Below are 24,585 nucleotides of genomic sequence, written 5' to 3'. Positions count from 1 at the left end.
CTTGTAAAATGCATTGGAAAGAAGAAAACAGACAAAAGAATCTATGAGAAACAGGATTTTAGGTGGGATTTTATTCTGTTTTTCTAAAAAGCTTTTGGCACCCGCAGATAGCTGCGCAAAGCTTAGCGAGAGGACGAACGTGCACCGAGGGCAGCAGGCAGAGGGCGCGGGGCTGAGGACGGTGCCGCCTGTGGAACAGCTTGGTTTTGAAAGCTTTTATGTGAAGAATCAGTGCCTTCAAACCTAACACTCTCAAATGTCCTAACAGCAGTGCGGGGTTCCACTTGGCACACAGGAAGCTCTGGTTCAGCTCCAGCGAAGTAGGAAAAAAAGTAGTGTAGAGGATGGCTTGGAAGGAGCAGCATGCTGATGTTCTGCAGGAGTTAGCTACTGATGTGCACTTCTTCGCCATATCACAGCACGCAACTCCGTTCTCCTTTGCCACCATCCAAAATAAGTGCACACAGCACTCTTTAGAGAAACCCAGCGTTCCACACTGGCCCTCAGCATCAGTCAATGGGGAAGAACAGCTTTTTCCTTAGGCTGAAGGTCGGCTGGGGCATCTGTTTCCCCATGTTCTTCGGGTTAATCTTTTTGCCCACTTCAAAGTTCACTTCTGTCAGGATGGTGAGGACATCATCACCTCTGCAAAACAGAGAGTAACGTGTGATCATCGCGGGGAAGAAAGCTGCCCGCTGTCATGGCCTTGGGGTTCCTCCTCTCAAGCACCATGCACTGGACGCCGCAGCTGCCTATCTGAGACCTACCTGCCTTTGCTTCATTCAGAACCTTTCCCGACCATCAGAAACCCCATCACCGTGCTAGATCCGATTCTTTCCCTCCCATCCTCTGGAACCTCACTCTGCCCCGTCTGCTATGTCACTTGGCCCCCCAAGCACCTCCTTACTCCCCAATACTCTGTGTCACACCAACACTGCTCTGTGCGTGCATCTGCAGTGCAATCCAACTTTAGGCAAGTGAAGGCCATGTACCATCTGCAGCCACCTCCACCCCGCAGCATCAGGCTGTCTTAACAACTTTGTCAAGCACTCTCGTCCTCTATACAGCTCACCCCAGAAGGGTGCGGGATCCATGCCCAAGTTACAAGATGAACATTCACACTGCCATTAGGGTTCACTCTTTACAAGTCGTGCGAAATTCCTCCTCTTCACACACTCAAAACATAAGGGGCAATCCAGCTAGAAGGAACCAGCTGGAAGGATTCCTGCCATTTATCTGTTGGCTGTGTGTGCCTGTTAATGCACTGTGACATTTAAATCCCAACTTAACTAAAGGAAGCCTGTGATTTGGAAATCAGAGAGGGACGTTTCCCACATTCCGAGCCTTCCAAGCTGTCTGCTTAGGGTAAGCATCAGGGGTTGCTACTCCTTGCTCCCCAGGCCTCACAGTGCACCAAGGTGATCTGAAATTGGCAGCCCGGCACAGGGCGGCTGGCAGAGGGGAGGTGTGAGGCACTAACATGGGCTCCTGCCTTCCCGGAGATCCTACGCCTCTGCCTGAGGCCCCAAGCGGGGCTCCAGCAGGCGTATCCTCCCCTCCCCGGCTGTGCTGGCCGCTGTCCTTGGAGGTGCTGAATAAAGGAAGGGCCCTCAGTAAGTGTGTCTGCTTTCCATCCAAGGCCTAAACCCACGAACACGTCCACATCCCCCACTTCACACCCAACCTGGGGAGCGACACAGCCAGACGCTGAGACAAGTGGAAACCACTGCCCTCGGGCTGTCTCTGATCGGGTGAGTGGCCTCGGCCAGGAGACAATTCCCAGCGGGCTCAGAACATGATGCCTGGCAGAGGTGACAGGGAAGGGAGGAGAGAGTCTGCACTGAGAGGGCGGGAGGCAGAACTCACTGCGGACATCTTCTTCGCAGGCTTTTGCACAGCGTCTGGATGTACCAGGTCCCCTTCGTAGGGTCTCGGTAGGAAACACAGCTGTCCACAGTGGCCATTCCCAGCAGAAAGTCAGCCTCATCCGGGATGGCCTTACACGGAAACGCCAAGTCCTCGTGTAGATAGGCTTCGTTCTCGTCTGAGTCACTCTCCACACATACAGCTTTCTGGCACTTCTCCCCTTGACAAGCCTGAATAAAAAACACTTTGGGTTTCCCCGCAAGGGAAGGGCATTTGGAACCAGTGAAGTAAGAGGTTAACTCAGAGATGGGCACCTCCTGGCCATCCGTGCCATAGACGATGCCGCTGTTTCCGTGGGAGAGGACACAGCAGATGAAGCAGTCTCTGTCCCCGTGGTCCACGCCTTGGTAGTGCTGCAGCATGTCACAGATCGTCTGTGCTGTGAAGTTCCGGCAAGGAACCGTCTCAAAGTGAAGCTCAGTGAAGGTCCCCTCCAAAGTCTCTGAAAAGCGAAAGAAATAAGAAAGGTCCTATTGCACCACCGTAATTCCCACACCACCGTGGACAGCTGGAGAGAACAGGATGGACAGTGGCAGATGAGAACGCAGACCAGAGCTTGAAGAAGGAGACGTTCTAAGTCAGGAGCTGGATTGTGGACACACCTGCTGTTTATTGTTACCAGCTGAAAACATTCTCCAGCCCTGATTCAAATGGGAAAGGGGAGGGCCGGGGGTTTAGTTCAGTGGTTCCACCGCCTGCCTTGCAAACGCAAGGTGGTCCCGAGTTCAAGCCCCAGTACCAAAAACCAAAACAAAACAGCAAAAAAAACAAATGGGAAAGGAGAGCATGTTATTGTTGCCCTGGGCCTTGTCTGGACTTCTCACAAGATGCATGAGCTATTATTTAGGGTTAATACCCAGCCAATTCAAAAGTTGGCTGTATTTCTTATATAATCAGAAAAAACCAAGTAATTTTTGAATACAATTCTATGTTTATGATGAAACCTTTCAAATTAGCTGTATTTATCAAAATAAAAGATACCAATAAAAATTAAAACTAAAAGACCTATTAGAAAACCTCTTCTCTCTGTGTGCCTCTATTACCCAGTCATGTCCCATAACAGAAACCGCTTGCAGCTTAACTGCTCTTTTTCTTGGTTCCATTTTGTAGCAAAGCTGGGTACACTGCTACTTACTCATTTACAAATTTGAGACTTTTGGCTTGAGTTTTTATGGAGGCTGAGCACTTACTCCTTCCACACTATTATTTATAATTTTGAGTTGAATCCAGGATAAAACTTATGTTACTGGAACTATGTAAATATAGTATTCTTTATATTTCCTTTCTTGTTAAGCTTTGTGTCTTTCTTGGAATTTGCAATTATATGTGTTCAAAGTTTGCTTCACATTGTTTTCTCTTCAAATGTTCAAATAGATCTGGTCAAAGTCTTCCAACCCCTTTGGGCTGCTTGTCCTGCTCATTTTTGCTCTTCCTGGAGAACCTCCCATGAGAGAACCACTCCTGTGCACACACCCACCCTGACAGATTCCCCCTCCCGGGACACCTCTCATCCTTTCCTAGCAGGGCCCCTGTTTCCCAAAGGACGACTTCCTTCTTTCCTGGGTCACTGGCTTGTTTTGCTAGACCCCACCCAGTTGTGCAGGGGGAGTAAACCTTTGAGCCCATGCTTGAGTTTTTACTTCTACTTTCTTTTTCATTTGGTAGCGGGGATTGAACTCCGGAACCTTGTGCTTGTGAGGCAGATGGTGGTGCCACTGAGCTACATCCCTGGCCCCTTTACTTCTACTTTCGTACTTGGAATGCTATTTCCAAAAGTACTTCTTCCTCGGAAATTTGAAGGTGGCCAGGCACGGTGGTGCACACCTGTAATCCCAGCTTGGGGGAGGCTGAGGCAGGAAGATCGCCAAGAGTTAGAGGCCAGCCTGGGCTCCATAGTAAGTTCAATACTGGTCTGATTTACATAGTGAGATGCTATCTCAAAAAACAAAACAAAACAAAATAAATAAAAGAAATTTGGAGGTATTACCGAGTCTTTTAGATTCCAGTGTTGTTACTGAGGCCAGTGACTTTTTGATTCCTGATACTTGATATATTTGACATATTTTAAATATTCAAGTATCCTTTCTTGTTCTATCTTGTTTTCATAACATCCTGTTCTTTTATGAGTCTTTTACTATCTTTCTAAAAATACTAAATACAGTTTCCTTCCCCTCGACATTGCTCTGTTTTGTGCATATCCCACTTCATTCTCTCCGTGCTGTATTGCTGCTTCTCTGGGAGACAAGCTCTTCCTGTGCCTATGACCCGGCTGTCCATCCACAGTGTGACTAATGCACCTCCTGAAGAGTTGACTGAAAACCCTGTGTGACTTGTCCACCGGTAGACTCATGGTGGAATGGTTAGTAGGGACCTGGCCCTTTTATGAAGAGGCCCTCAGATGTCATTATCTGTAGAAGGAAAATTCATCTCTGCTGCTCTGTTCTTGGACAAAAGTTGGGTTAGGTATCTGACTCCATGCCACCAGAGCTTGGGTCTTCTTTAACTGCCGTCGTTGGCAAGATGCTTGCGTTGCCTGGCCAGGCGTCCTCAGGCCCAGCCGTCTGCTCAGTATGAGGAGAGAATATGCTTCCTGCACCTCTTCATGTTGGAAGAGGAAGAGCTGCTGGCTCTGTGGGGTGAGTCAGGAGGCCACTGTGTGTTACACAGACTTTCAGAGAATCTTCCTGTTTTCCGCTCATTGCCTCAACAATAATTTGGACTGCCAATTACTGAAATTTTCCAGGGTGCTGTAGGGTAAACAGGTTTGTCTCTTTTCTGGGTTTCTTTCTGTAATCACTTAGGTTGCAGCTCTGTTGTATTGCATCTATTACCTCTCCTCCTTTATTTCATATTCCAAAATGTGTTTGAAACCTTACATTAGCTGCCGTCTCCATTCCTGCTCTCTCAGCCCTTGTTAGAGTATCCATGCTAATTCCTCTCTAGCATTTTGTGTCCCTGTTAGTACATCAGACCAAAATATAAATCATCGGCCAAGAGCCAGTCTAGCACTAGGAGTGGAGAAAGAGAGCTTTGAAAGGCAATGGACCCGCATGGGTTTAGAAGAACTCTGGGGAAACTAACAGTGCCTGGTTCTGGGGGACATTCTGACTCTTGGAATTGGACGTGATGAAGAAAACGACCGCAGAGCAGAGGGAACTGCTCAGGAGACAAGGCCCACGAGGCAGGGCCTCCGACTTCCTCTGCATGTGGAGCAGACAGCGGGATGTGCAGACTCGAACCCCGACTGACAGACTCTCCTCGTGGGCTGGATATGAGAAGAATGGACTCTAGAAATCAAGTCAACTTTACAGGAATTTCAAAATATTAACTGAAGGCATAAAAGCCCTGCCAAGTGCATGGTAACAACTGCTGTAGTCAGTGCCCTCAATTCTGGGGCTAGAGCCTTAGACTGGCTTTGCTCAAATGAGTACATCAAATGGTACAGGGACCACTGCAATGTCCTGATGGTTATAATCCGTTTACATTGATTTTCTAGCATCATTCAGTTCTTTAAATACCATTTGAAAAAGTTCTTTTATCTAACCAAAACTGTTAGCACCTCGAAGGCTGGGTTGGGTGACTTCTGTTATTACTTTAGTTCCTGTCACTTTTACATTCCCACACCACAGTTACTTTCTCATCTGCTCTGTAATTCCTGGTCTTATTTTAGATAGGCTGAATGGAAGATCTTGATTGGTTAACACTTGAAAATGCCACTTTTGTTAAGAGGCCACAATCTGCGTGACATGCAAGCACAACTTCACACACACAACCTGCAATGCCTGTGCGCATGACACCAGCACCCGATACCAAGGCACTTCCTCCTCATGGCCCTGCTGGTCGCTGTGCATTGGCAGAGTTAAGATTAAAGTTCACTGCCACTCTTCCTGTAAGCCTTTTAGTACAATTTGATATTCTATCACTACATTGTTTTGATTTTAAAATTAATTTGAAACAAAAACAGAACACTAACAAATATGTAAGAAGGTTCTGCACCTCCACAAGGAAATACATTCAAATCCATTTTCTTGAAACATGCACCCTTTTGATACAGCTTTTTTCTCCTCCTTTTGATAAAACAGATATAAGAAATATTTCACTTCTCTGGGATCTACTATACCTGCGTCGAAATCTGTTCCTTTCCTGTCCTTCATTTTGCCAAGCTGGGGGATATTCTTCCGTGCCTCACTAAAATCATAATTATTGAAGATCAAACAGTACCCCCGAGGCTTGTTTTTCATTTGGTAAACTTGGTCCAAGGTCTGGAAAATAAAAACCACATCAGGAGCTAACTCTGCCGGTGCAGCACTATGGGTGTGGACAGAACTCTCCCCGGAAGGGGCTGGCATTGCTGCAGAGATGCTGCCCACGCTGTGTCATCGTCACACTGCAGGCCATTGTCCCCAGTCTGCTTCCCTCACTCACAAAGGGTCTTCGAGCCAGATGAGGGCTCAGCCAGAAACGACCCCACAATACAGCCCGGTCCCAGGCCAGGTAAAGTTCCTGACTTCGTGCCATTCCCTGGCCCACGGTGGGTCACAGGATGCAGACTGCAGGACTGACAGCACATGTGTCCTGCTGGTTTTCCAGGCGCTGCCTCATTGCCGGACCCAGCATTTGGCTGGAAGCTTGTGTAGCCCCGTGAAACGGAGAAACGGACTCCAGGACAGGAAGCCAGGTCCTGCTTCTGTGCCCTCCTCACCTGAAGACTGGGCAGATTACCGAAGCCTTCGCGTCTCGCTATGCCTACTAAGGCATCAAGCGCTTCAGTAAGAACTGGGAATATACCCGCTCCTAACTGCGCCTTGGAGTTATTTACCAGGACCCTGCAGTACTGAGGTTGGCTGAGAGGTCAAGACCGGTCTTTAGCCAATGGTGGGACAGCGCTGATACAACAGCGCTATTGCCTCAGGTGCTGTGTCACTCTGGTTCACCGGGATTTGAGAGGAAGGGAGGCCTGGCGATTTTCTCAGGTGTCTAAATCAGCAAATGGCATCTCAAGCCTAATTCAGATGCCCCGGCCCTTCACTCCCTGCCACCACAGGGAGGGGATTGACTGATGACCAGACTGTCCCTGCTGAGTTCCGGAGGGTGCGTCTGGAAAGGAAGTGTTTCCACTGACTCATGAGACAAGAGCAGCAACGACTAGATTACGTTTATTGCTTACAGCCCATCTCAAAGGAGAAGGAATTTTAAACATCAAGCTAAGAGGGCAAAAGGCCCTGCCTGTCCATGCCACTGGACTCTCCCTGGGGTCCTCACCACTGTGGGTGACACAGGAGGCTCCCCTGCTGTTGTCTCTGGCTTCACAATAAAAACGTAACACACAGAAGCCCAGAGAGTCACATTTTAAAAATGAAGTCATCTTTTTAGCTTGCCCTTTTGTAGGTTTTTTTTCTACAGTTTTTTTCTACAGTTCTCAAATTTCTGCTGTTTATTGGCTTTTCTGGAAGCTAAAAAAAGAAAAGAAAAGAAAAATCTAACAAATACAAGAAGCAGAATCTACACTGCACAAGGAGGGAGGACTTGGAGGCATTTCTGTACCTGTGACTTCTCCTGTCCTCCCAGGAAGTCCAGCATGCCTGGCGTCGGGAAGGACTCCTCCTCTGCAAGCAAGAAGTCAGCTATAGTGAGGCACAGCAGCAGCGACACTGGGGAGGCGGCATGACTCGGGCTTCCGGAGACCCAGGGCCAGTCTCAGCACCAGGGCCAGGAAAGGTCCTGACTTTGTATTCGTCCACGTTGCCAAGTCAAGTTTTGCGGCATTTGTGAGGTACTCATAGTGGACCCTAGTGCAGGGTGAATTACTGATTCAAAAGCGCCAAAATGCCCTTTCATCCTTGAAAGGACTCGGTCCGCAACGTGTTGCACACAGCCAGGTGAAGCTAACACATTAACAATGTAATATTTCCTGGGTGATGACATTGGTGGGATTTTAAATTTCTCTCTGACTTTGTAATCATTCTCATGAGTATGTATAATTTTATAACCAGAAAGAAGTGATTAATCAAAGTTTTCCAGGAGGTCTTCAGAGCTCCTTCCACAGGGACCCCAGGGGGACAGGGACAGGGACAGGGACTGGCCCAATTCCACTCTGGGATAAGAAGAATACTTTGGCTGCAGTATACGAAGGCTGAGGCAGGCAGGTCCTGGGGCTGGGCGGGGACAGAGGGACTTCTCGAACTCAGCAAGGGGCCTCTGACCAGGAGAAGGGAGAACTTTGTTTTTGAAAGAGAAAGCGACTTAATCATGGAAGTTCTGAAAAATGATTCGAATGTGGCAGCACACCTCAAAGGGAGGGGAAGAAACCACAAGAGAAAAGACTTATTACCGACCAGCTCTGCACTTATTTCTAATGTGCCTGTCCAGGGCCGCAGGGCTGAAACTCGGCAACTTTTTCGTCCTTCTAGAGAAGGGCAACTACAAGTCCCCAGTGACTCTCATCCTGCTACTGGGCTGCTACTGAAGGTTGCAGGAAGGACGCGGAGGGTGTCAGAGCAGGGTGTATCTTGAGAATCCAAGCATTACCATTTGAAGATGCATCTGGACTTTGTCCGAGCCTCATTCTTTCTTCTGAATTAAAAAGAGAAAAATCCAACCCGTGAGGAGAACAGCGTGGCCCTGCCAGCTGAATTCCATGCTGCCGGGGCCTGGCCGCGCAACCCCACCTCCATGCAGTGTCTCGTAGTCGCTGATCTTCAGCAGCAGGCTCCTGTTGACTTGCTCACAGATGCTTTTCAGGGTGTCCAACTTCTCCTTCCCAAGGATGACCCTCTTCTCCATCTCTATGAAGATGTCCAGCAGGCTCTGGGGAGGAGACACAGTGGGAAGCCCGGGTTGGGCCACATTTGCTTTTAGGGGAGATGTTTTCACTTCCTTTCCCCACCCAAGGCCCCACTTTATTTCCCAAGAGACCCCAGCCTCAGTGGCTTCTTGGGGCAGAGGAAGTGGGGGAGGCAACTGGGTGCCTCCCGGCCCCAAAGAAGTGCTTGGATGGAGAAGCCACCTCAGGAGTCACCGTCGGTCCCCAAGCCCGCACTCAGGCTATCTGCGAACACCTCACACATGCACCGGCCTGCGTGCATGACGGAGTCATCGTGGAAACTCCCCAGGACTGCCTTACACCCCAACACGGCCTCTGACACCCAGTCCACTTCCAGACCTGAATTCACTCACACACAGAAACACTGACACACAGGTGCAGATACCTATACCACACAGACTCTACCACACATACACACAAGACACACAGACAACACCTCACACAGACAGACACACAAACCACACACAAGCTGACCCAGAAACGCACACAGAGACACATACTGCATGGACACAGAGCTGCCTCCCAGGCCACCTCCCAGTGCCCAAGTCCCACACAGCTGAGCTGCTGTCACTTCCTGCCGAGCCTCATCCGCCCTCCCTTGGGCGAGGGCCTGGCCTGCAGCACTGCTGCCCCTGAAGATGTGAGCACCCAGGGGCTTTCTCCAGAACACCCCTCCCTTTGGTCTCAAGAGCCCCGAGCTGACCAGCCCTCAGGGCCCCATCATGAGTGATGAAGGGCCTCACCATGCTGTCATCCAGCTTACACTTGGGGATCTCCCTGTGCAGCAGAAACTTAAAATTCTTCAGCTCTTGGCTGGTTACATCTTCTGCAATCTGAAGCAGCATGACCCTGTGTGGAGAAGGAGGGGCTCTAGGACACTCGGGTCGGCTCCCGTCGGCTGCCTGAGCGCAGTGGTGCTAGTCCCGGCCTCCCTTCTCGGCAGAGCCAGTTAGAGGGGAGACTGAGGCAGGGGGCTCCTGGAAAGAGACCAGCAGAGAGGTGCTGAAGGCCACAGCCTCGTACCCAAGGGGCCCACCTTGAACAAGTTAAATTCCACCCAGTTTTTCAGTTAATTTCAGTGTAAAATCAAGATCTTACAGCAACAAAAAAGCTCTGGCTTTTGGAAATTGTGCTTTCCACAGTGCAGGCTGGATCATCACCTCCCTCAGCAAACTGGCCGGTGCTCTCCGAGGAAGGCGGGACACGCTCAGCCTCGGCACCAAGCCCCAATGCTCCTCACGTACCTGGCCTCGGCGGTCACTCAGCGTCCCCTGGGCCGCCGGGCCGCATCCCCACAGTGCCTTCTCTGTGTCTCTCTGCAAAGACAGCTCCCGGGCTGTAATCATCTGTGCATGAAGCTGTCCAGGTCTCCTGCTGGCCGGGACCGGGCCCTGCCTGCCCTCCTGAGCCCCGAGGGCTGAGGTGTGCAGGAGCACAGGGGACCAAGGCCACTGGTGCTGGGCTTTGTCCCAACACCTCTGAGATGTGTGGCCTTAGCCCTGTTATGCCTTTCCCCTCATCTGTTGATGGGAGGTAATTACATGGCTCCCTCACAGGAGGCAGGTGTCAAGCATTCCATGGAGAAGTTTCTATGAAGTAGTTACTTAATGGTGGCGATACATTCTGAGAATGTGTTGTGAGGCCATTTCTTCTTTTTGCAAACATAACATGTCCTTGCACAAACCAAGACTGCTCTCATGGTGGCACATGGAATTCCAGCACTTGGGAGGCTGAGACAGGATTGCCATGAGTTTGAGGCCAGTGTAGGCTACACAGTGAGTTCAAGGCCAGCATGAATTACAGTGCGAAACTCTGTCTGAAAAAAAAAAAGTCTGCTCTGGGCCAGGGATTTAGCTCAGTGGCACCATACCTACCTTGCAAGTGCAAGGTCCCAAGTTTGATCCCAGATACCAAAAAAAAAAAGTCTGCTCTGATGTCACCAGACAATATGTCTATGGGACCACACCCTAAACTGACTGACTCATGAAGAAGCACCCAACTGTACCTAATCTAATCCCAGGCAACACACTCAGTGTTTTATAAGTAATAGGTGTTATTACTTACTGCCCTATTCCTGGCATATTTAGGCTCTTGGAATATGCTTGCTGAGTGGATGAACAAAGTAATGGTTTATAAGTCAGCAAACATTTTAATACTATGGTATAAAGGAAGATAACTTTGATACAAAAACACACTGACTTTAAAATTAAATTTAAAAATTAAAATTCTGGACCAGGCGTGGTGGCACATGCCTGTAATCCCAGCACTCGGGAGGCTGAGGCAGGAGAATTCCCATGAGTTCAAGGCCAGCCTGGGGCTACATAGTGAGTTCAAGGCCAGCCTAAACAATAAAGCGAGACCCTGTATCAAAACAAATTCTGAAAATAAAAATAGATAGAAACAGAAGGTATTCAATATAATCATCTGCCACGTCTGTCTCCTCAAAAATGTCTATCCTAGAATATTTCTCTAAAACTTCCTCAGTTTGGCACAAGGTTAAATCCAACCAAATGCTATTATAACTCTTAACTTTATTAAGGTATTCTACTTTCTTCATTATGAAAGCCTACAGGCTTTCTTGTCCCATAATAAACCTGGGTAGTCTATAAAATATTTATTTTATAAGCAGCAATTATCATTTGAAAGTAAAATATCTAATGTTTTCTTATACTGGTAAGTGGACACCCTAGCATATTTTTTGTCACCTGGCTAACATTCAACAACAGTGATCAAGCAGTAGATGGTGACTGTGCTGATCCTTTTAAACATTTTTACTAGTCCATGCTTGCAGCACATAATGCCTGCGCCCCTTGGAGCTGGTGCACGCACATGACACTTCTTCATTCTTTTCATGTCCCCTTCCCTCTCTTCTCTCCCCCTCCCTCCATCTTTAGGTCCACTTCCCATTTGCAAAAGATTTATGTCTCTGTTTCCTATCATCTATCTTTTATTTTGCTCTTTAATTTATTTATACTTCGAGTTTCCCATATAAGAGAAACCATGCAGTATTTAAGTTTGTGTGCCTGATTTATTTCACTCAACATTATGATTTCAAGGTGCATCCATTTTCCTACGAATGACTCGAGTTTATCCTGTTTAGCAGAGCAGTGCTCCATTGTATGTAAGGACCACACTTTCTTTACTCATTCATCTGTTGAAGGGCATGTGTGCTGCTTCCAAGATTTAGCTTTTATGAGTTGGGCTGCTCATGGGTGTGCATGAATCACTGTAATGGGATGTCTTCAACTCTCAGGAAAATACGTCTGAGGGGAACACCTGGGTCAAATGGGATGTCTAGTTTTTTGGGTTTGGGGGGGGGTACTGGGGATTGAACTCAGGACCTTGCACCTGCAAGGCAGGCGGTGGAACCACTGAGCTAAATCCCTGGCCCAGGATGTCTAGTTTAGCTTCTTGATCTCCATGCTGGTTTCCACAGTGATTGTCCTAGTTTTCAGTCCCACTGACAGTGTAGCAGGGGTCCTTTCCCCCCACAGCCTCACCTGTGCCTATCCTTTTGTCTCCAGGCCAAGTGGTGAGTTTAGCAAATAGGCCTGGTCCTGCTAGGGGACCCTGTCCCTGCCAGCATGGTAGTTTACCTCAGCCCAGCTCACACAGAAGGAGTGGAGTCTTTGTGATGAGAGTCCCCATCTCCAAGCTTTCCTACTTCTGGGGCTATTGTTTTTCAGGATGAAGTGGGGTCTTAATGAATAAGCACCTCTTAATGACTTCATACTTCTCGGAAGCCAAAGCCCAAAGCTCTCCAGAACCTGGTCGGCTGGTGTCCTCTCTCACAAGGAGTCAAGCCTACCCTGAACCTGTGGTTGTGATGTATTTGGGAAAAGTCTTTGCAGATAAAATTTCATCAAGCCACTCTTTTATTTTATTTTTTTTGGTACTGGGGATCAAACCACTGAGCCAAATCCCCAGCCCCTACATCAAGCCACTCTTGAATAGGGTGGGCCCCAGGCCAATGCCTGGCCTCACAGGAGAGGGTCATTCAGACAGACGTGGAAGGGAAGCCGAGGCTGGAGGACGGGTCCAGGAGCACCACAGCCTGCAGCCAGGAGTGAGCATGAGCGGACCCCTCCCAAGCTTCCCCAGAGTGCTGGTACCGCCTGTCTGAACTTAAACCCCAGAGCTCTGGGAGAATGAACTTCCTCTACTGCTTCAGGCCACTCAGTGTGTAGCAGCCCTAGGAAACCAACGCCCCAGGATACTCGTCATGTAAGTCCACACACAGCGAGGCCATGCCAGAGCCTCGGTTTCACTGGGACAGGAGCCTGTAAGTGGGGGTCAGAGGACAGCAGCTGTCCATCCTGTGGTGAGGCCCCTCGTGGCACTGCCACCGTGACCATGATGAGGCCAGGGCTGAGGCTGAGGAAAGCTCTTCTGAAACGTAAAAATAAAAATTTCTTTGAGCAGAGTCTGAAAATGGGATGTTAAAGAGAGAAGTAACTGGCTTGTCACAGACCATGAACTCGTCACTGCCGTGGCTTCTTATCACATCCCACCATGCCCACAGTGCCCACGCTGCCAGGGCGGGGAGAAGCTGAGTTCTGCAGCCCTTGGAGGGTGGCTAAGCACTGCTATCCTCTGGAGGCAGCCCGAGGCCTCCCTGGGGAGCTAAGCAGGCCCTGTGCATCCCCTCTGCAGAAACAGCAGCATCTGAGGCTCTAAGCGAGGACCAAGATTTCCAAGGCTTCTACAGTGGGTTGGGGCTCTGGGTAAGTAATGTTCCACTTTGAAAAATAAATTTTATCTTATGGGTCTAGCATTTTTCTCTGGATTATACATAAAGCCCTACATTTCCTCACCTGGCCCACAGACAGCCCTGCTGGGCCAGGCTGCAAGCTGTGTCCATCCGGCCTGCAGCTCTGGCCCCGAGGAGCCATTACTCACCTGTAGGTGGAGATCTGGGCCTTGCCAGGGGTCCCGAGCTGCTGCTCCATCTCCTCCCTGCTAGTGCTCAGACAGGCAGCCAGCAGGTCCAGCCTGCTGATCCGGAAAAGCAGCTCCTTGAGGAAGGACAGGTTGCCTTCCTCCAGCACCCTGTTCTCCTGGAGCCTCTGGAACAACATCCAGGCGTCTGTGATGGACTCCTGCTTCCGCTGTGGGATGTGCTCCAGGCTCAGGAACTTGAGGGAGGCCAGCTCGTCACTGTCCAGTTGCTCCCCGATATTGTAAAGGCATGTGCTGAAATCCATGCTTCTCAAGAGGTAGTGGAACAGTTCTGATCTAGGCCAAAACACAGTGCTGTGTTCAGGTGAGGAAGGTGAGTACCGTCCACTGGCTTGTCCTTTAGCAAATGGGCCTGGCTCTGCCATGTGCTGTGGACACAGGAAGGAGAGGAGCAGACAAAGCCGGGCGATCTCCTGCTCACAAAAGAGACATTCAGGGAGGCAGGCATGCAAAGACCACCGTCAGAGTCAGCACCAGGGACAGAGAGCCAGGGCGGTGGCTCAGCCAGGACAGGGCAGGGTCCTGGGCCAGGAGACAGTGCTCCAAGGAAAAACTTCTGCAGAAGATGCAGGCATGGTGATACATGCTTGTAATCCCAGCACTCAGGAGGCTGAGGCAGGAGGAGTTCGAGGAGAAGTTTGAGGCCAGCTTGAGCTACATAGTGAGACCCTGTCTCCGAAAACCAAAAAAATTAAAAAGATGGAGGTGAGAACTTTGTGGACAATTCAGACAGACACCAGGCATTCAGAGCACTAAGCACAAAGGGTCTGGGTTGGAGAGTGGGGACCAATCACAGGGCCTCATGGTGTGGGGCGGGGCTCCAGCTCTCTCCCAGAGGCGGTGGGGAACAGAGAGAGGATGTACAAGTGCAAACCATGCTGTGGCTTTGGGACTAACATTTAAAGTTGGAGGACAGCTCAGAAGAGCTGCAGGCAGGGAACCTCCAGGACTTACACGCGAGTGGCGTGCAGTGGTGGAGTCAGACTGGAGCCACGGTGCTGGGAGGCCCAGCCGTGCCTTCCACGAAGGCCTCAGGACCTCTGCTGGTCAGGAAGCCCAGGCGGAAAATGAACCAGAAACCCTGACGGCCCTCCCGGCCTCCTGGTCTCTAAGGCAGGACAGGGGTGCTTTATATGCACCCATGTTTAAATAGGAGAGAGTCATGTGGCAGGAACCCCGACTTCAAGCATCAGCCCTGATCCTGAGCCCTCAGGCTTCTCTTCCACCCTCCCGTGCTGCCCGCCGTGCCCACAGTGGATGGAGCTGAGTTTGTACGGCACCCTAGAGGACAGGAGGCTGGCTCCATGCCTGGGCAGCTCGTGACCCCAGACCCTCAGCTTCCCCTCTGTAAAGTGAGTCAGAAGAACACCCGTCTCTCAGTTGCTGTGGGTCCACAAAATGCCTGTTGTGCTGAATCTAGAATAACTTCCCCAGCTGCTGAGTGCCTGCTGAGGCCAGAGCATTGGCCCAGCACACCTCTCCCGCTCCCACCATCCCAGGGCCCTGCCTGTCCTCAAGAGGTGACCCAGGGACTGCGCCCATGGGAGGACTTTGAACCAGAAAACCTCCCAACTCCACCATTTCTGAAGGACCCAGCACCTGCCTCCTTGTTCAGACTTGCTTTCTGGGCAGGGGAAACTGGTCAGCACACATCGTCTTTGGCCCCCGGCTTAGTCCTAAACAATCTTAGCCTTGGGCCTGCTTCTAGTCTGCACCATGGTGGGTGGTGCCCACATCTTCAAGCCCCTGCGTTCTCAAACATTCAGGGATGAAAACACCAACCGTGACCCTATTGCTCAGGCCGTGACAAAGTGATCCAGGATCCACGTGCTTTCTACATCGGTGGTAAAAAAAATACCTTTCATTTGCACCTTAGAATAAGCGTTAATATTTTTAAGTGGCCCCAAACAGTTTGAAAATTTTATTTTTCCCTTTCAAAAATACCTTTTCTCGGCACCTGCCTCACAAGCGCAAGGATCCGAGTTCAATCCCCGGTACCAAAAAACCCCAAAGAACCAAAAAACAAAAAATGCCTTTTCTCCTTCTTGGTTACAGTAGCAGTTATTTTTGTGTAAAAATTGAAAACACCATGCCCTGGAAAACGGACACAGTTAACCATTATCACATACACAGCCAGTAACCCTAACTGATACCAAGCTGGAATACAGCTGCCTGTACACCTGTTGGGATTTTCCACTTAGTATTGATAATGAACATTTAACCCCACCAGGAAATATTGTTCCGTGGCACATCTTTAAGTTTCTTGATTTATACATGCAAATATCAAAGCTTATTGAAACCAATCTTCTATGATTTTACCATTAAAAATAATATTGCAGACAGGGATTTACCTCAGTGGTTCTGCCACCTGCCTCAGAAGTGCAAGGACCTGAGTTCAATCTCTGGTACCAAAAATAATAATAATAATAATAATAATAATAATATTAATAATACAGGGCCAAGGATTTAGCTCAGTGGCACCATGCCTGCCTCGAAAATAAATAAATACATAATAATAATAATAATTAATAATATTGCAGTGCACATAGCCCAAATTATTTTCTTAAAGTAAATTGCTAGGATTGGGATCATGAGGCAAAACTCTTTCACTCTGAGCTTACGTTATTGTTTAGACAAGCTTTCTTATTTAGGAAGCTGAGAGGAACAACGTTTTGGAGGCTACACATCTCCCTAGGTGCACAAAGTCTGCAGGACCTACACCCTCCTCGGCAGAAGCAATTGATTATTTGAAAACTGGCATTTGAAATACATGGCCAGCGCGTGTTCGAAGTACAACGACAAAGGCAGCCCACAAGGGAGCAGCTGGTCATCTGGCGCCTGAAGTGCTCGGTGCATCTGTGGAGCCTCAGAGTGAAGCGCGTGGCTCGGAACAGCCAGCTGCACCCGGAAAGGAGTGGCCAGATGCAGACCCCTGAGAGGAGAAACCGCTCCGTTTCTCACACAGAAGTGGGTGGACATCCAAGACCAACCAACGTTGAGAGAAACAGCTTACCTCGTAACAAAACTCACACACCCACCTTAAAAAAATTCAAAACGATACAAAGACTACCAGAGGCCACAGATACACATGCACATGCAGAAAATAAAAATTACAGAGGCACTGCCAGTCTCGATGTCGCCCTGGGGCATGGAAGAGACCCGGACTTGGGGTGAAGGAGCGGAGCCTGCCTTTCCTGTCCAGGTCGGAGGGAGAGCACCGAAGGTCCCGGCTAGCAGAGCAAAGTGCTGGCCAGGCGTGTAGTCACGTGGGGCGGACGTGGACTCCCGGCGGGCACGGGAGCCCCAGCCAGGTGAGGAGGCAGAGGGCAGGGGAGGCACCATCGCCTGTGTTCTCATTAAAGCCTATGTCCTTAAGAACTGAAAATTGTTCTTCCCAAAAATACCAGAAACTTTCACACCTCCCTCAAACACCCGAACCTCTAGTAGCCTGAACAGAAGGAAGGGCAACGGGACTGTGAGCGTCGCTGTCAACAGATCCGACCCAGCACAGGGGCTCTCGCGAGAGCACGCACAGGCTTCGCAAGCTCGCGTGAACTAACCACAGATCAACCGCAAAGAAAACCTGCACGGATTTCCCAAAGGCAGAAATTACACGACCCACGTTCTGCGCCTAGAAGGCAATGACTTTAGTCATTAACTGTGAAGAGCGGGCCCAAACAAGCAGGCTACAGAAACAGCTCGCCCTGAGGAGACTCCTCCACACAAGTGCTGGAACAACCGGCCAACTCTTCCAACAAACTCAAACCGCTCCTAACAGCATCTACATCAAGAGACTGCGGACGGAGCAAAGATCTGAACCTTTAAGAAGTACCAAGAAAAAACATAAGACAGTTTTTCAGGTACTCTAGCAGTGGTGAAAACTGTAAATACAACAAAGTCCGAAAGGCATTAAAATATTGACAATGTCCTTACACCTCAAGTAAGATTTTCTGCAAAAATATCCCAGACAGTTTTAAAAATAAATGAGATTTGTAGTGGGAAAAAACCAGCGATATATATGATTTTTAAAGGGGAAGGGGTTATTTTTCTTAAAATAAACTTCCCATAGTCAGTTAAAAAAAGAGTAGAGAAAGACTAGCAACCCAATGTATAAACAGGGGAGACCACAAGCAGACAGTTCAGAGAAAAGTATCTCTGGCTTTGTGTTTGCAGAACAATCATTTTAAACATTTGAAAAGACCCTTAATTTCATTTACAAGAAGAAAAAAAGAAAACTAGAATTATAACAAAGGACCATTATTAACTGCCAAATTGGTAAAGTACAAAAATTAAAATACAGTGTTGTGAGGTAGTGGACATAAAGACAGGTCGGCTGGTAGTTTGGCCATCTCTCTCCTCGAAATATAAGATGAACTTGGACTCCACATTCCAATTTCCAGGGGTTTTTCCTACATTCACTTAAAAGGAAGTATAATCAAAATATGTAGAAAAACATTCATGGCACACTGCTTGGAATGGAAAAAGAGCAGAAACACCTGTTTATCAGGACAAGGAGAGCTAATGAGCTGTCCATCGCATTTGCTGGAGCCCATCAGCTCTGAGAAAGGACTGGGAGGTGCCTGTGACTGGCGTGAGTGTGTCCTGTGCAATGAACTGACTGGAGTCGTCACGATATTTGTGGATCTCTGTATTCGTGACTCACAGGAAGCTGCCAAGGTGGGACCCAGGATGGCAGCACTGTGGGCCTGGCTAGATTTGAGGAGGTGGGGAAGTGAAAGTGGCCTGCTGCACATTCTCAACCTTTGCACACTTCTGTCTAGCTGCCATTTTGACCATGTGGCTGTATTACTTGTTCTAAATGCACATATACCTAAATTAAAATCTCTAAGATTAATTTTCATTTATATGCAGTACAGAGAAGGATCTAAACTAGTTCCAGTCCTGTTTGGTTGCATTAGGTCAACCACTCTTAAAATTTTAGATCAGTTTTAGCCTCTGTTAGTCTTGTTTCACAAAATAAAATCCACCAAAGAATTGAATGAAAGCAAAACCTCCTTTATTCCCTCCATGATTATTTCCTCATGGTAGCAAGTAACATATTCATTTTAGAACATAACAGAAATAATATAAAGGAAAGTAGATTTACGTATGATTCTATCATCCAAAGACAAACACCTAGTAATATTTTAATCTTTCCTATCAAATATTTTATGGGTATATATTTTCCCCTGTATTTGAACACATCATATTTCTGTAGTATAAGTGGATTTTCCACTAATATTGTAAGTACATCTTGATGCCTTTAGTTTTTCTCCTACAGCCTGGATTTTAATACCTAGAAATCATTCACTATATGAATAAACCATAATCTACATAGGAAGTTTCTTATCACACTTAGGATGATCCTAAAATGCAAATCTCTAAGTTTATCTCTGATTATTTTCTTAGAATAATTTCCCGGAAGTAACAGTACAACTTCGTTTCGGACAGAACACACCAGTTCCACATCAGGCCAGGACGCCTGCGCTTGAGCTGTTGGTGGCAGCTCAAGGTGTTACCTTGCAATAATGTGAGGTGCTTCTGAAGTGATTTCCCATGAAATCACAGCCACCCTTAGAAGGGAAGATATGAGTGTGGCTTCTTTTCTAGCCCAGAGAGGAAGCTGGTTCTTCAGGCCACGCCACAAGTGTGATAGTCTGTCTTTTGGTTTTCATTTTTTGTCTAGGTCACACATCTCTCAAGTCACAGCACCCAGGGAACAGTCACTTGCACGGGATTTCTGACACTGCGAAAAGCAGGCACACTGTAGGCCACCGGGCCAGCAGGGACGCCACCAAGTCCTCGTTTGATGGGACCTAGATTCAGTGCTCGAACTCATAGGGTACAAGTTTTGGTGGTGCACACCTGTAATCCCAGATATTCAGGCGGCTGGGGCAGGAGTATCACGAGCTTTAGGTCAGTCTGGGTCACTTGGAGAGACCTGCTCTCAAAATAGTTTTTAAAGGGCTGGGGATGTAGCTCAGGGGTAATGTGCTTACCCATGTGTGTGAGGCCCTAGGTTTAATTCCCTAGTACCCAAAAATAATAAATTTTTTGAAATAACATCTGTTGTTATATTTTATTGCTCCTAAAAATAGTAAAAGTAACATTTGTTCTACAAAGAAAGTGCAAAAAAGTATGAAAGGAAAAAGAAAAATCACTCCTAAATCTTGTTGTTCAGAAGTAATTCTCGGTCATATTTGGTGTTTTATCCCCAAATTTATTCACACCCACATAGAAAAATGAAAGCAGAAAACAAAGAATTAAATATTTTGACACATGATGCATACATATTCTATAACATCTAGGTAAATATATTTGCATTACATAATGTACATTTGATATTTTTATGCACCAAATATTTAGATACACATAAATGAAGGCTGATGCGCACGCCTGGTTATCCGCATAAACATAAGACAGTTCTTCCTCATTTTACTTACGAGCCTGGGGGAACTGCTGCAAGAACTGCCCGCAGGCCGTGACCGCGCTGCCTCCAGCCGGAGCTCAGCCCAGAGACTGCCCGGCGGGGTTTGGACTCAAGTCCGACGACAGTGGGACAGTGGGACAGGGCGAGAAAAATCGACGAAGAAGGAATCCCAGTGCGTTTACTGGTTAAAGTTACAGAAAAAGGAAACCCACCCGAACCAGGAGCTCTGAGCTCTGCAGCAGGGGCCGGGCCGGCGTGGGGCGGGGGCGGGGACGGGCTGGGTCTGGATCCCGCCCGGAGCCATCTAGACCTCCGGGCCGCAGCTGGCCCCGCAGCTGGCCCTCGCCTCGCCCTCCAGGCGGGAGCCCCGGGGCTTGAGCGTGGCCGCCCCATGGCTTCTCCCAGGGCCGTGAAGGGAGCCCCCAGCCCGGGCACCGCCGGTGCAGCGGCCGCGGAAGAGCGGCCCACAGGTCCCCCGAAGGACGCACAGCGGGGGGAACCCGGGCGCTGCACCCCACGAGTGGACCTCTGTGCTCTCCTTACACCATCCTCTGCACTGTTTCCTGTCTTCTAACCCTAAAGGAAATAACTAGACCGAGCTGTTAAGACTGTGCATGTGCTGGTGTGTGTACAGGGGAGCTGTAGCAGCCAATCTGTTGAGATTTACTGTTGCCCTCTACTCTGACCAGTAGGGCAGAGACAGGGAGAGGCCTTGGGCAGAGCTGAAAGGCTGCACAGCCCCTCCTAGTTGTGTGGGGGTGGCTCGTCCTGAGGGATGTGAACCTCACAACTCGGCTGGCAGCCTCCTCACCACACCCAGGCACAGGGCCGTCCAGGCCATGCGGCTTCCAGACCTCTGGGCTCCTGGAGCGTTCTAGAACCAGAGGCCCAGCAGACCTTACCAGAGACAAATCCCAGAGCCCTCACCCGCCGACTCCCTTCTTTCTCTTGGGGGGGGGGAGGGGGGGAGGAGGGGGAGGGGGAGGAAGAAGAAGAAGAAAAGGAAAAGCAGCACAAAAAACTGAGAGCCTCATATACTTCCTGCTTTCGAAACTCCTGAGTCTCACACAGGAAGAGGAGGGCTGGCCTCAAAAGGCTGGGGGAGCACTGGCTCCTTCCCGGCGCCAAAAAGACGTCGGGCAGGAGGAGTGAGGCCCAAGGGGCGCAGCTTGGCGCCGGGTGCAGGGCGGGGTCCTGGCCCCTGGCTCTGCCTACCTGACTTTGGATGAATCATTTTTCCTTGCAGGCCTCACTTCCTCCTCCAAGTGAGAATTCTGGACTGGACGACAACCAAGAATGCTTTCTTCTTGGGCCGGGGATTTAGCTCAGTGGTTCCCGCCGCTGCTGCACAAGCGCAAGGACGGGAGTTCGATCCCCAGTACCAAAAAAAAAAAAAAAGAAAAAAAGAATGCTTTCTTCTCATATTCCAGGGTTGCAAAGATCTGGGGTGTTAACCAGCACGGGGACTGAGTTTTCCTTCAGGGGCTGCTGCCTGAGCTCTCCAAGAGGTCCTCCTGCTGCCAGGGCGTCTGCCCCGGCACGGATCTCATCCTCACCCTTCACACCCACAGCACCGACGTCAAAGGCCTCCCCCGCCATCTGTCCTGGCCCTCGCCAGGTGGGCCGTGGAGCACAACTGAGAGCACACTCACACGCACGCGTGCACGTGCACGATGTTAACAGTAGGGAAAGGAAATCAAGCCCCCCTGGCTCTTTGAAGCTGCCTTTCCTGTTTCCCTGTACAGGATGTCAGCTTTCAGAGGCCAGGGCCCACCTCAGAGTGAGGGGCTGATGAGCTGTGAGAAGGCCCCTTACCCAGGAGGGCACGGCAGAGGCCACCGCACAGCACCAGGCCTTCGCTAGCACTTGCCTCCACCCGGAGTGTTGGACCAGCACCACAGAGCAGAATGAAATCCAGTTCGTGCTAAGCCCGCCTCAGGAAGTGTTTTCTGACTTCCTGCCGCCTCCACTCCACTTGGCCGTTTGCTTTGTGACAACTTCCTGTCCCAGGCCGTGAGCTTCCTGTGGGCAGTGATGCAGTTTTCACGGCTGCATCCACGGGCCCACCTGTGACAGGTAACGTCAGACTGCAAAGACTGCCTGCCAGTGTCTCGGAAAGGGGCTCTGCAGAGGGCTGGGCATGTCACAGAGTTCCCTGACTGGATTCTCAAATAGCATAGTCCACTCAAGCGTGTCTGTGCCCTGGAACTGCAAAATAAACTCGAGATACTCACTTTAGCCCTACTGGGTTCTCAAAGACTTTCAAGTTGGACCAGGCAGGCTCAGGAAGATCCATACGAGCCATGACCAGCAACCCTTGGGCTCCACGCACAGCCAAGACCTTCACTGTCTGTCCTGAGAAGGATTTGTCAGAGACGAAGCACCTGGGACCTGATGTGATCATTACACACACACATTCCTGGAATCCTCACACTGTACCTAGAATGACACCCAGTGACTACATATCCATCAAAAGTAAATCTAAAAGAATAAACCATGCATCATGTACCATGATGTCCTGGTTTGAAACTAGGACCTGACCAGGTAAATCAAATTTAAAGAGTCGAGTGTTTATAATTTTTAAAAGTGAGAAACCTAATGAGCAACATATAATAAAACTGGAGTTACCAAGTGAGAATAATTGCTAACAACTATTATCCTGGTTACTCAGCAGGGCCAGTCGCTGTTGAGAGTAGTTTCCAGGATTATCTCCACGGTCCTCAGCAGGCCTGAGGAGGAATCATTAATCCCACCGAACAAGGGGAACAGAGGTGCAGAGAACCACTTCCCTGGGTCACAGGCTTCAAAATAGTGTAGGCACAACACTCAGAGCCGTTTACAGACACACAAGCCCCGGGGCAGCTGTCCTTGAGGAGGGTTCGGTGGGGCAGAGGGACAGAAGGGCAGAAGCCTGTTCGGGGCAGTGGGCGACACCGGGCTGAGGACTGCCGAGGAGACCTCACGGAATAATTAACTCAGCCCTTGCCCAGGGCCAAAAGAAAAAGGCACCAAACAAATGCGGGCAGACAAATGAAGCTTCCTGACTCCGGAGTCCGTCCCGGCCCAGAGCCAATCTGAGCCGGGACCTAGCGGATAAGAGACCCAGGGTGCAGCCTGACCGTGCGGCCAGGGCTGGTGGGGTTCAGAGAGGCCAAGGCAGAGTCCCCGCTGCTTCGGGCGACCGGGAAGGAGGGCGTCTGGGTGTCCCAAGGTCCCGGCAGAGGCTTCTGTCGGCGCCAGCCACTCACCTTCAGCAGCCTCTCCCGGCGCCCCGGCAGGAGCTGCTCCGCTGCCTCAGGTGATCAGGTGTCAGGCCGGTCGATCCGGGAGAAAATCTCCGACCAGGGAGGCTGGAGGCTGCAGAAGGCGCTGCCTTTCACTTTTCACCCCAGGCGGTCAGGGCTCTTCTGCGTCCCTCAGCGCCTCACTTCCTGGTTCTAGGCTCTCCACCCGAGGATCTCCTGGTGAGTCCCGCAGGGCTACTAGGGTCTCGGGAGGGAGCCTGGGAAAACATTTCCCACCACGGAGAAGAAAGAACCAGTCTTTCCTGGATCGGAGGGCAGAGCTGACTCACTCCAAGAAATCCCACGTTTAAAGGAACTCAGGCCTGCTTTCCAGCGGCTAGGAGGGGGCAGGTGAAGGATGATTCACCAGGATGCAAAAAGCAGTTAGTGTGGACTGTGTCCTGGCCCAGTTATCAGCTCTGAGGTCCCGGGCCAGCCCTTCTCCGAGATCACGCTCTGGCTCTTCCTCCAGGAAGAGCCTGCCCCTCAAATGTGGGAAAATTGCACCCCGAAAGGTAGCAAGGGGTCTTCCCCGCCCTGCGCAGAGTCTACACCCCCACCTTCCCCCGGAAAGCAGTAGCCACAACTGCTCAGGAAAGTGGCTACGGGTACAGCTCCACAGAGCCGAGCAACAGTGCTGGGCGAGCTGTGACCCGGGGACACCGCAGGCCTGGCCGAGCTCGATCCCCAGGCTCCGCGAGGCTGAGCCTAGACTGGCCCGGCGCGAACCCTTGACACCCCCCTCCCCTCCCCCCGCCAGCCTGTGTCCTGTTTGAATTTTTCAAAGCTTTTCTGCCCTACTGTTTTGCACCAGTGGGCAGCTGTGTGCTGTGTCCCTTCGTGCAGCACTTGTCATTCTCTGCACTGCAGGGTTTGTCCTCTCAGGTCACCAGCAGGCACAGGCTCAGATCATGGACTCTAGCTCCACCCAAGGCTGGATTTTCCCACTTTGGCCTCCCCAGCACTTAGGGTTTGGGATGAACCTGGTGGATGGAAGAGCAGAAATTTAAACTAAGACAGAGTGGTCTATGCACGAAGGCACTGGCCAGTGGTGGTCCAGACCCCTCATCAAGCCGCTGGTATGTGTCACACACAGTCGCTTGAGCTCATTAAGTAACTCATCTCAGGCTTTGGACCATTCCCAGGGTGGAGGCCACTTTTGC

General features: G+C 49.9%; 2 protein-coding genes across 34 annotated transcripts in view; one reads left to right on the top strand and one right to left on the bottom strand.

Annotated features, from left to right (window-relative positions):
* Positions 1 to 51: 51 nt before the first annotated feature.
* On the bottom strand, positions 52 to 23,570 carry Casp8 (caspase 8). 16 transcript variants are annotated; one of them, XM_087200410.1, is made up of 10 exons: positions 23,387 to 23,570; positions 13,649 to 13,984; positions 9,493 to 9,598; positions 8,595 to 8,733; positions 8,455 to 8,499; positions 7,471 to 7,532; positions 6,047 to 6,188; positions 2,181 to 2,368; positions 1,867 to 2,096; positions 52 to 645 (listed from the first exon to the last, which is right to left on the bottom strand). In XM_087200410.1, the coding sequence occupies exons 2-10, from the start codon at positions 13,951 to 13,953 to the stop codon at positions 510 to 512; spliced, it is 1,353 nt and encodes a 450-aa protein (XP_087056536.1). In that variant the 5' UTR covers positions 13,954 to 13,984; positions 23,387 to 23,570; the 3' UTR covers positions 52 to 509. The 16 variants fall into 16 exon arrangements, with proteins under 16 accessions (XP_087056536.1, XP_087056534.1, XP_021105898.2 ...); XM_087200408.1 differs by having other exon boundaries at positions 13,649 to 14,377; positions 23,387 to 23,560; XM_021250239.2 differs by adding an exon at positions 21,354 to 21,482 and having other exon boundaries at positions 1,867 to 2,368; positions 13,649 to 13,979; positions 23,387 to 23,525.
* Positions 23,478 to 24,585, top strand: part of LOC110347176 (tRNA N6-adenosine threonylcarbamoyltransferase, mitochondrial-like) — a 72,991-nt gene continuing 71,883 nt past the window's right edge. For 17 of the 18 annotated variants that reach the window (XR_015447076.1, XR_015447083.1, XR_015447082.1 and 14 more), the window contains exon 1: positions 23,478 to 23,602. The gene's annotated coding sequence lies outside the window, so the exon portion shown is untranslated. The remainder of the gene's footprint in view (positions 23,603 to 24,585) is intronic. The other variant, XR_015447068.1, reaches the window with a different exon arrangement.

Source organism: Heterocephalus glaber, unplaced genomic scaffold (assembly GCF_053883595.1).
Source record: "Heterocephalus glaber isolate CG9 unplaced genomic scaffold, H.glaber_assembly_v1.0 deba00001743, whole genome shotgun sequence".
Lineage (NCBI taxonomy): Eukaryota > Metazoa > Chordata > Mammalia > Rodentia > Bathyergidae > Heterocephalus > Heterocephalus glaber.
The sequence above is the reverse complement of the archived record's forward strand: the minus strand, read 5'-3'. Positions and strand labels throughout refer to the sequence as shown.